The sequence below is a fragment of the Medicago sativa genome, chromosome 3 (genome assembly GCF_051527215.1).
Source record: "Medicago sativa cultivar Bolivia chromosome 3, Bolivia_mono, whole genome shotgun sequence".
Classification (NCBI taxonomy): Eukaryota; Viridiplantae; Streptophyta; class Magnoliopsida; order Fabales; family Fabaceae; genus Medicago; species Medicago sativa.
In genome coordinates this window covers 20,603,494-20,615,686 of record NC_140751.1, presented here as the reverse complement: position 1 = coordinate 20,615,686, position 12,193 = coordinate 20,603,494, and the positions used below count along the sequence as shown (strand labels likewise).

The following is a 12,193-nucleotide window of genomic DNA, read 5'->3' as shown; positions in this document are numbered from 1 at the left end:
ACTTTATTGCCCTTTATCAATTCTCATTCGTTATCAATTCTCCTTTAGCTATGTCTATTTTAGTAATTATACATTCAAAAGCAATTCTACATAATTGCATCTAAACATAAATCATTTTGTTTAATCAATTCTACATAATTGTATCCAAACATAAATCAATTCTCTTAGAATCAATTCTGTTAGAATCAATTCTATCAGAATCAATTCTCTCAGAATCAATTATATTCAAAGCTGAACCAAACGGACACACGTGTCTATAAATATTTTGACTCTTTGTTTTAGTCTCTTAATTTTTTTTTCGACAAAAAGATTGATCTTTTGTAAAGATAATTCTACGATGTGTTAAACATGAGTGAGAAAAAAAAAAATCAAAGTTTCGAATAATACAAACGAGTTAACTTAAAAGCAATGACAAAAAGTGGTAATGAAAAAGTTTTAGGAGAGAAAAGTCGAAGAAATTTTTTAAAGGTATTGAAAAAGTTGTAATATTTATAACAAAAACATATTTAATCCTAAATAGAATTCACACAAATGATTTCTCTAAATACAACTCACATTATAAAATGATGCATGAAATTTGCTTAGGTGTATTCTCAAAAAGTCTATGCATTAAAGGCCCTGTACGTCAAATCCCGATTTAGGGAACGATCTAGGAGTTTTGCCTAGAATTCCATGGAAAGCTACCCCCACTTTCATATTCACAAAGGGCAAGTCTATCAAGATTGCTCCTCTAGCTAGGTATTTCACTTGACATTGAGTATAAATCTCATTAAGAGTTTATAATATCTCATCCTCTCATCGCTTCAGGAATCATGCTTCTTTTGATCTTTTTTTATAACATATTCACCTCATATCAATTCATAACTTGTTATTACCCATTAAACCTATTTATTGGGATCTCCAGTCACTTAGGTTGGGTTACCACCATGAGTGATTCACTTTTCCGTAGACAATAGTCTCATCTTAATCAATTTGTTATGGATTTTCTCTCTAGTTAATCCTTTCGTCAAAAGATCAACTAAATTTTCGTTGATGCGTACACGATCTACTATCAGCTCTAATAGAAAGTAACTTTCTAACAATATTTTGTTTACGACGTATCTGTCATCTCTTATTGTGATAGTAACGGTTCTCAATTTTTGCAATTGTCACGGTACTATCACAATGGATCAATACAACTGGAAACAAATTTTTTTCCATAAGGGAATCGCTGCTCGCAAGCATCTCATCCAACTTACTTCTTTCATAGTAGTATAATAATATGGGCTAATATTGTCTGTTTCTTAGATTTCCAAGAAACAACTTCTCCAACGATAATAAATATATAACAATTGATTGCTTTGGAATCATCGGATAATATGTTCATTAAATTGAAGTTATCTTGTGTGTACATCAAAAATTAGCTTCTTTGTTGTTTTTGTACTCAAGAAAGTTCCGTTAACCGTAAATGTATATTGTTGTGAAGATGGATAAGCTCAAATATGGTGATCTATACTGGTGTGCAACAATGTGTGTATACGACTGATTTGTCTTGAGACTAGATTTTGTCTAATTACAATTCTTCTTGGAGATTGTTCATTTTTCAAATCATCACCTGCACAATTGGATAACAGAATGTTACTATCGATAATCTTTCTTTCATCTTATTTACTACAGCTCTGTGCTCTGGTGCTTTGTATATTCCATTGGTCATCACCTGCCCAATGGAAGAACATGCATCATCAAACTCAATATTTTGATTTTAAATTTTTCCTTTTTGTGCCAATCTCTTTTTTATAAAATTGCATTGGTTAAAATTTAATTTAAATCGAAGTAACTTTGGTCTAGCCAAGCCAATGCTTGACTCTTCTACGGCAAGCTATGAAGCACAGACACTCTTAGGCATGCCCCGGGGTCGGACACGCATTGGTATTCGACACTGACACAAACCAACACCTATGATACACTAAATTATGTGATTTTCTAAAATTATCATCGGTGTCTGTGTCCAGTGTTCGTTTTTGTGTTTGTGCTTCATAGACGGCAAGACATCCCATAATCACGTTTAAGTAGGTTAAATGTTTCCATTCTGAAAGCTAGGTTACTTGCAGTAAATTTTGCGAATCAACACAGTGTTGTCAAAAGGCGGCACTTACAACAAGAAAAATTTGCGTTACTGCTGGCCAAAAGCCCTTGGAAATACAAAAAAAAAAAAAAAAACTGCCGGTAATGTCAATGCATAGCAGAGTTTGGACAAACTGCTATTGTTCGACGATACACAATTTAGTACAAAGTGCTGTCAAATTGCAGCTATACCGCTTAGTGATACATAATTTGAACATCCCACGATGGACAACATTGACTCAACTTCAAAAAACCACGCTAATCAGTTTAAGTATGTGTTTGGTCTGGCTCTTGGTTTAATGCAGCCGTGAGGTGAAACAGAAGCTAGAAAATCCAACTTCACAAAATCACAATCAACATTGCATTGGGACACGATATTTTACATTCTGACGCTGAACCAAACATTGCTTAAATTGAAGTAACTTTGGTCTAGCCAAGCCAATGCTTGATTACAAGCATGCAATGAATCATTATTTAAGGATTAATTTGCAGCTTATGAGTCAGAAAATACAAACCTCAATTATATGACCAATGTTAGCAACAATGGCCCCTTCTATTGGTTCAACACCGATCCATTTTCCATCTTTGAGAAACTGCAGCCCTGGAAAATCACCGAGATCAACCAAGAGAGTGATCCCAGAATTGTCAGCATGAGGAATAATTCCAAGAACTCTTTCAGGCTCTATACATGGTGGATAGCAATTCATCCTTATATCGTATAGTCCTTCATTGAAACTTTCTGATATCTTTGTATCGTCAAGTCCCAAAGCCAAAGTAACGAAACTCACAATTGATATTGCTTCCCCCCCCCCTCATTTCTTCAGAATATTTTTCTAGTGTTTCCCTGATAATAATATATTGCAAAAGAAGACCCTTAAAAAACAAATATTGTAATAAAAAATTTCCAACGGAATCTCTTGCTTAAAATATTTCCTATCACTTAAATGGTGTCATCATACAAAGCATCACACATAGTCGGAAATCATCACACCAGACACAAAAATTGTTAATAATTTGAGAAAACATAAATGATTGAATATAAATAAATACATGTGTCGGTTTCCTACACCGGCACGTATTGGACACTGGAGTGACCGGACACACCTTTGATCTGAAGTGTCGGTGACAAATAGGCGTCATGACTGCTAGAAGAGTTTGATAACATTGTTGAGGCCTCAAAAAATCCAATAGGCGCAAGGAAACTTAAAGAGACTATATGGTATTCTGATACATATTTACAACACTTTACACCATCACATTATATAGATATTTGTATAAATAGTTCAATTAAGTTCTAATTCAATATGTTTAATATGAACTTATGTAAAGGCGATAAGTTGTTTTTACACTCAGAGGGAAAATGGGGTAATCTTTTATCCTAAGTTTCCAAACACTTATACAAAAGCTTGTATCTCCTGATTCCAATATTAAAACCGAATCATCCATTTTAATTAAGAATTTACCATACACATAATACATATATAGGTATCAGAATATCCAAAGCAGAAAACAAAGTTGGTGAGCTTAGGGACGCCAAAGAATTACTAATTGTACGATACCGCGAGGTCCGTACCCCAACTTCTCAGAGTGCCAGCGCCCTATTGGCCCGGACGCTCGGGGGCTGTGTACGGTACATCATGAGCGACATCCCACCGTATAGACAGAAGCTAGCCAAGTAGACATTGTTAACTCTCAAAGTGCCTTCACACTACAGCCTTCACGCTCGGGGGCTGCGTACAGTACAGCGAGATCAGTATCCCAAAGACACACTACTCCGGTCCCTACTACAAGAAAATTTTCCTTTTCCAAGTTTATTGGCCTGGAGAGGTCAAGTGGCTGACCGACCGACCTAAGGTCACAAAAGTACCGACTGACCCTAGGGCGCCTCTCTCTCATCACGGGCCGCCTCCTAGGTGAAGGCTAGACAAGAACTACATGGCCTTGATTCCCCTGTCAGGATATACTCTAGACCAGAACACTAACTAAGAATTTCAGAGTTAAACTCCACCTTAAACTAATATAATCCACTAATTTATTTTTGTACTTAACCCTCTAATTCACATGAGAAACCTTGATAATCTAAAGTTCGTACAGAGATAATTAAAGACTGACCAAAATTTCTTTATAAAAACAAATGGCAAAAATTGCTGAATTGAATTTTTGCTACTATAAATACTTGGATGTTAACAGCAAAAAAAAAAATTACTAGTGCTTTCTTAATTTGTGGTACCTGAAAAACACCCCAGTTTTTACAAGCAAGATGAAGCTTATGAAGCTCATCTTGTTGTGTATCAGCGTTGACCAACTTGGCTTTATCTATTAAAGGTATGGTAAGAGATGGATTAGAAGAAGGAAAGGTGCTGAAATCATCATCACCATCATCTCTTATATACCTTTGTGGAACTTTTTGTGGATTTTGAAGTGCTAATTCTTGAACACTTGGAACTGTAAGTGATGATTCTAAGCTCTTGGTTTTTGATTCCATTGTTAAATTCTGTTCAAGCTTTGACAAGTTTGATTGCACTTCTTGTTTTGTCAAATGGTGATGTTCGGTCCAATGCAATATTTTTAGTTTTATATAGTATAGTACTGATTTACATTAAATGTCTAGCTATAAATATGTTTTTAGTCCCTATAAAATTACAAGCTTTAAGTTTAGCCTTTATAAAATTTTAATGGTAATTTTAGTTCTCCATAATATTGTAGTTTGTAAGAATAGTCCTTATTTTGAAAAGTTCTTAAAAAAAATGGACATTTTTAGTACTCCAAAATAGTCCCTATAAAATGTAAATCGGGACTAAAAGTGAATAAATTTTTTGTAGGGACTAAACATAAAAGCTTGTAATTTTATAGGGACTAAAAACATATTTAACCATATAATTTATAAATAGAAGATCTACATTTTCTAAAAAAAATAAGGGTTAAATATGTTTTTAGTCCTTACACTTTGCGTCTCTTTGAAGAATAGTTCCTACATTTCATTAAATGTTTTTAAAATCCTCACATTTTATCTCCGTTATCAAAATTAGTCTCTGCCGTTAATTCTCTAACGGAATGTTGATACTAAATATATAACAATTGATTACTTTGGAATCATTTGATAATGTGTTCACTAATTGAAGATATCTCATGTGTATATCAGAATTTAGCTTGTTTATTGTTTTTGTACACAAGCAAGTACTGTCAATTGTAAATACATATCGTTGTGAACAGTGGCAGAGCCAAGATTGTTACAAAGCCTAGGCAAAAAAAAAAATTGCAACACATTTATAGGTGTTTACATAAGAAATTGCAAGCAAATAAACAAAATTAAAGAAATTGTCCAATCAATAGGGGTTTATATACGAAATTCAGAGGAATTTACATAAGAAATTGCAAAAAAAATTGGGCCGTAGCCCGGGCCCGTGCCCGGGGTCGCCGGGCAGTGAAATCACCACTGGCTGTGAACAATTGTCCAGGAAAAGATACAAGGGCCAAAACCCTAAACCTCCACTATAAATATTGACCCTGATCAGGTAAGTCCACTCCACACATGTACATATATCGTCCCACGCCACTCATTGATTTTGAGTATCGGAGCGTGTAGATACTTCTCCGTCATTCGTTAGGAGAAGAATAATGCAGCAGACGATGGAAGTATCCTACCGAAAGGTCATTCAAACGCCACCATCAACCTATAGATCTCATGTCTTAAAGAACAGTTTTCAATTCCATTCATAATGGGTTCTATCTTTTATGTTTTCACTTATTAAGATAAGATGATAAACGTTTTAGTTTCTTTCTAAAAAAAACGCAGATATGCAAAAAAAAGATATATGAAATGAATAAGATTTGAGATGTTTTAAACATTATCGCAAGACCTTACAGTAAAAACGAGGGCCCAATAGCACTAAAAGTTTGTTATATCAAAACCCTAAAATCAAAATACCATCACAAACTCTTTCTGTCTCTCTCTCCAACGGCAGCGAAAGGTTGTATTTCTTTCCGATACATAGGGTTTTTTTGTTTTTAATTAGGTTACATTTCTTGATTCTTCGAAACAAAAAATATGGTGAATGATACATAGGGTTTTTTTTAAGAATATTTATTTATGACATTGTTTGATCCATGAAACCATCCCCACTTAGTGGGATAACTGTTCATGTGTTTGATCCTTTTTTTCCTTTAATTTGGAGAGTATAGTTTCATGTGGATTAGAAGGTTTCATATTGCTTAATGACAAAATACCATGATGTTTATTTCATTAATTTTTTTGTTCTCAGAAAACAATGATGGGGACAGGAAGGCAACGTAAGGTCGACAGACAACTTCAAGACAGGATCAGTGATTTGACCGACTATCTTCTCATTCACATATTGTCCTTTTTGAACACCAGAGAGGCCGTTCAAACTTGCATTTTATCCAAAAGATGGATCAATCTCTGGAAGACTCTTCCCACTCTTACATTAGATCGTTACAAATTTAGTGACCGCCAAACCTTTGAAAATTTCCTTTCTATGTTTTTGTCTCTTCGCGATCACTTAACCGCTCTCTGTGCTCTCCTTTTGCACAACTATCGTTGTCGTTATAGGGACCATAGCGTATACCGAATGGTTATAGAATATGCTTTCACACACAATGTCCAACACATTAAAATCAATTACACTACTGCTAAATGCTTTCCACCGTGCTTCTTTTCATCACGCACCTTAACGTCTCTTACTCTTACTGGTGTAAATGATCTATTGCGTCCCCATCACTATGACCAAATATTTCCACATTCTCTCTGTTTCCCAGCATTAACCACTCTATCTCTAAAGCACCTTGCCTTTCGTCGCAATGATGATGGTTGTGTCGATCCCTTTTCCGTATTTAACATGTTGACTACTTTGATCATTGACGAATGTGTACTTCTGGATAATGCACAAAACCTTCGCATTTCAAGTACCAACCTTGTCAATTTAACTATATGTGTGTATGATTTCTTATCTGGTTGCAATCCTAGAACTGCCGATTTCGTAATCTATTTTGGAATCGAGTTATATGCTCCATCACTTCATACCTTTGATTTTTTCGGTGGTCATTATATTCCAAAACTTTTTGGAAGCAAGACCGATCTCTCTTCTATCAAACATGTAAATATTAATTTAAGGAATTCTATGGAGGATAGCTTTAGGGAGAACCCATCAATTCTATTCAACTGGTTGGTTGATCTTGCTAATATCGAATCATTAACCATCACTAAAACTGCTCTCCAGGTACTTTATATTGTAACATTAATGCTGCTTTTTATATAATTATTTTATTAAAAACGCGACTTGCAACTAATCCTAATACTTCATGATTTCTTAGGTTCTTTCCTGCATTGATTATGATTTATCGAAGGTCGAGTTCCCTTCCTTGTGTAACTTGAAGTCACTGAAATTAAACGGGGTCATACGTCCTTCATCGTTGCCTGAAATAGACTTTTTGCTTCAAAACTCACCTTCTGCAAAGGTTGACTTCAGTTCATGTTGTATTTTAACAGGTGCTTCCAACAACTTTTTAAAGATAGATTGTTTTGGTTTCGTAATTTCTTTTTTTCTCTGTTTCTGTTTTTATTTCCCATGATGTCTCTCGTTATAATAACTTACTTTCGGCGGATAAATTACAAAACCCTCCTTATTTAGAGAAACAAATGCGTGTCTAACGCGTATGCATGTTGATGTGTGCATCTTGAATCACACGTACAACTAGTTTGAGAATTAACAAACTTCTAGACAACTTTGAGATATGTTCTTGCTACTTACTGTGTGTATGTGTGTGTCTTGAATCACAAGCAAAAGACTCGTACACAAAATAAATCATATGTGCTTAAATTTTCCCATAGATAGATATAATTTTAACCTCATGTTTAATTCCTTTGCATTTTTCTAGAATAGTCTCGTGAATTTACTGCTTTGACTTTCTGCAGAAAAAACATGGTGATGGGTACAAAAAAAATTTCAAAGAATATTGGAATCAAGAGAGTCCTCAAAGTGATGCATTATTACAGGAACACTTTTGCTTATTTCTACTTTCTAGACTTATTTAAAGTGTCTTTTGATCCACGTAACTGACCCGACTTAGAGGGACATAGTCGGGACATGGTTTGGTTGTTTTTGGTTGTACTTGCTAGATTTGTTTATTTTCTTGTCTTTTACTATATTTGCTAGATTTGTTCATTTTCTTGTCTTTTACTATATTACTGTCCTATTTTATTTCATGTATTTCTACTTGCTAGACTTAGAGAGATATGCTAGAAATAATTTACTTCCCTACAAGATGGTAACAGATTCATTATAAAGCACGTAGTAGATTTTCTTTGTTAACCATAACCTTTTTGATTCCATTCTTATATTCTGTTTAAGCTTTGACAAGTTTGAATGCACTTCTTGTTTTGTCAAAAGGTTATGTGCGGTCCAATGTAATATTTTTACCACCATGAGTGATTCGCTTTTCCATATACAGTTGTCTCATCTTAATTAATGTGTTATGAATTTTCTCTCTAGTTAAACCTTTCATCAAAAGATCGACTAAATTTTCATCAGTGCGTACATGATCCACTCTCGGCTCTAATAGAGAGTAAGTTTCTAACAGTGTTGTGTTTACAACGTATTTGTCATCACTTATCGTTATAGTAATGGTTCTCAATTTTTGCAATGGATCAACACAGCTGGTAACAGTTTTTTCCATAAGGGAATCGTTGCTAGCAAGCATCTCAACCAACTTACTTCTTTTATTGAAGTAGGAGCGAATATTGTTTGTTTCTTAGATTTCCAAGAAACAACTTCTTCGGCGATACTAAATATATAACAATTGATTGCTCTGGAATCATCTGATAATGTGTTCACTATATTTGAGGTATCTTATTTGTACAACAAAAATTAGCTTGTTTGTTGTTTTTATACTCAAGAAAGTACTGTTAACTGTATATGTATATTGTTGTGAAGATGGATAAGCTCACATATGGTGATTGACTAAGCGTCAAGTCATCTAAAGTGGTGTGCAACAATGTCTGGATACAACTGATTTGTCTATGTGGAGACTAGATTTTGTCTGATTACAATTCTGCTAGGTGATTCCCAATTTTTCAAGCAGAGGTATAAAATGCTCTAAACTGTGAAAATTTGGATGAGCATATTCTTCTTTGTACAAGAGATGAAATCCAAATTGATATTGCTATATATGTACACAGGTCTGTTTTTCACTTTGAATGTTTGACAAATGAATTTGTTCTAGCTTAAAATTGGAAAAAATTAGACATAATTTATGCATAACTTAGGGGAATCCAATATTTTTGGCGCTTACATTCTAGCAATTTATGAACATCATAAATATTAAGCTCTCAAAAAAACATCATAAATATTAAATACAGTACTTGAAACCAAAAAGAAAAAAAATGCATTACTTAATAATAGATGAATCAAACATTCCATCAATGGTTCTACATAGTGTGATGCTCAAGTTTGAGTTGTTTGTTACAAATGTTTCAAGTTAAGTCCCAAAACATTAAAGAAATTGCTCATTCCCCCTAACTTTTTTTTTTTAACCAAACAATATTATCTTATTTCATTAATCAAATCCAGAACGATACAAACTTTGCCTCAAAGTTACAATGTAAAGCTTAAATGCGCATAACAACAACAACAATGGTGCTGAAATCAGACACTCCATCACAATTTGCATAAATTGCATTACATAAAATCAAGGAATCCTCCAACTTTTGCTTAGAGAATGTAAAATACATTATCGGAAGCCTGCTTCTCGTAATGCGTTTTCCCACAAATAACACTACGAGAAGAAAGATGATCCCGGTAAAAGGACGAAAAACTTTTTAACATGGGCCGAACCTTTTAAAAGAATGACCGCCATGTAGTCCAATTAAAATATTGGGTCAGACCAGACTAGCTCTTTGAGTTTCGTTCTGACTCGGCTCCGTATGAAAAGTATATTTGTCATCAGCTCACTGATGATGTTTGCACTTCAATTAAGTCTCAATTTTTATTTCTTAACTATCACCATCATGTGAGTAGTTAATTTTTCTAATGGAAGTTGAATAATGCTCTAATCCAACCCCCATTTTGTCTCAACCTTCTACCATGAATAAAATGGCATGTGCTTCTCTCTGTTGACATATCCAATTGGGTACACATTACATACCATGCTAAGCCTCTTTTTCTTGTGCATGCAATCAAACTATTATTTTAAAAAAGTAGTGCTATACTTGTTCCTTTTTTTTCTAAAGATTATGTTCCTTAGGACCACAAATTTCTAGGCTCTCTTTTTTTAAGCTACGTACGAAATGGTCCCAATTTTTGTTTGTTTCTTCTACAACAACAACTAAGAAAACAATAAAATCCAAATTTGAAGTGACTCAACTGTATATATGTGGAGGAAAAAACCTTTTGCAATCTCATTGGTGTGACATAGAAATTCCCAAACTGATGATTCTCTAAATTTTGATACAAATCATATTAGTTTTCTTTTTGCCCTCCTTATGTATCCAGTACGAATCAAGTTTTGCCATTTTATTCATAACTGCCCTAGAATCAATGAAGATGACCACTAAATTAAAGGTCTTTTATGTGTTCAGCAAAAATTACCTTGTTTGTTCTTTTTGTCATGCAAGTATTGTTAGCTATAAATGCATATTGCTATGAAAATGGATAAGTTTACATATGATGATTGAGTAAGCCTCAAGTCATCTCTACCGGCGTGCAACAATGTGTCAATACAGGTGATTTGTATTTTAGGAGTCTAGAATTGTCTCTAATTGCAACTCTGCTTGGTGATTGCCAAAATGCTATAAACTGAAATCAAAAAGAAAAAAAATAATTACTATGTAGTCGGTGATTTTGGATATCAAGCCATTGGATTGGTCTTGAATCGTAAATCTTTGAACTTTCTACTTTTATTCCTGGGAAGGGAAAAAGAGAAAAAAAAAACCCTTGTGAGATTAAGGATCCGGGGGTTGGTTTCGCGGAGGGAAGGTGTTACACACCCACCGCGACTTTGGTATTCCAAAGGAACCTAGGCATGGCAACAAAACCCATACCCACGGTTACCCGCCCGAACCAAACCCAAATTGACGGGTTTTCCCCGTTTTGACTGGGTTTGGGTATGGGTATGGGTTTTCCCCGATTTTAAAACACGGGTATGGGACGGGTAACGGGTATATAGGTATTCACCCCGAACCCACACCCAAACCCGTACCAAATGTAAAAAAATTATTTTATGTTGATATGTATGTTATTTTGTTTGATAATTGCCATGTTAATAAAAACTACCATTGATATTTAAAGTATCAACTAAATCATTCCGTCTAACAAATGTTAAAGTGAGTGTATTGTTCGATAATGTATTGCAACGTTGCTCTTGGGGATGAAAAAAAACTATTTTTTTATTAAAAACAATTATTCAATGCGGGGACGGGGATGGGGCGGGGATACCCGAACCCGTCGGGTACGGGGACGAGATTCAATATTTCTCATCCCCGTTGGGTATGGGTAGGGTAACGGGTAAGTATATGAGAATCGGGTATAGGGACGGGGAAGGTAAAACCCGTCCCCACCCCGCCCCATTGCCATGCCTAAAGGAACCTCTTGCAAAAATTATCTTGTGCTAAGTTATTTGCTTATTTTGAAAATAAGTGCTTAAAAGTTTAAGTGAAAGAATGGAGGGAGAAGAAGCATGTTTTTTGTTGTTTTTATTCATTTGGAAGGATTGAATCCTTTGCCTACATATCCACAAGTGGAATCAAAATCAAGTGGTTCTTTTCCAAAAATGATTTATGAGTTGGGTTAATTTTAAAGTTTGGAAAAGGTTTTAGAAGGGTTGAGAGACCTCAAAGGTATAGAAGGATAAAATGAAGTGAGGTTGATTAATTTTGATTAATAATCCACATGAGTTGACTTAAAATGGTTTCAAAAGTGATAAAAAAATCGGGGGAGTAAAAATTGAAGAAATTTTTTAAGGGTCTAAAACGAAAAAGTTGCAATACCTATAACAACAAAAACATATTTAATCCTAAACAGGATTCACACAAATGATTTAATCTAAATACAACTCACATGATAAAATGATCCACTCG

General features: G+C 34.4%; 1 protein-coding gene and 1 pseudogene across 1 annotated transcript; one reads left to right on the top strand and one right to left on the bottom strand.

The window, feature by feature from the left end:
* Nucleotides 1–1,582: 1,582 nt before the first annotated feature.
* LOC146936291 (protein SRG1-like) lies at nucleotides 1,583–4,645 on the bottom strand (annotated as a pseudogene).
* Nucleotides 4,646–6,365: 1,720 nt separating this feature from the next.
* LOC146936290 (F-box/LRR-repeat protein At3g26922-like) lies at nucleotides 6,366–8,548 on the top strand. The gene is made up of 3 exons (XM_085749188.1): nucleotides 6,366–7,340; nucleotides 7,435–7,609; nucleotides 8,472–8,548. The coding sequence occupies exons 1-3, from the start codon at nucleotides 6,372–6,374 to the stop codon at nucleotides 8,546–8,548; spliced, it is 1,221 nt and encodes a 406-aa protein (XP_085605314.1). The 5' UTR covers nucleotides 6,366–6,371.
* The last annotated feature ends 3,645 nt before the right edge of the window (nucleotides 8,549–12,193 follow it).

Excerpts from the sequence above, each read along its gene's own strand:
- LOC146936290 (XM_085749188.1), top strand. The coding sequence starts at position 6,372 with ATGATGGGGACAGGAAGGCAACGTAAGGTCGACAGACAACTTCAAGAC. Across the intron at positions 7,341-7,434 it reads TCACTAAAACTGCTCTCCAG|GTTCTTTCCTGCATTGATTA; the intron begins GTACTTTATATT and ends ATGATTTCTTAG. Across the intron at positions 7,610-8,471 it reads TTCATGTTGTATTTTAACAG|CTTTGACAAGTTTGAATGCA; the intron begins GTGCTTCCAACA and ends ATTCTGTTTAAG.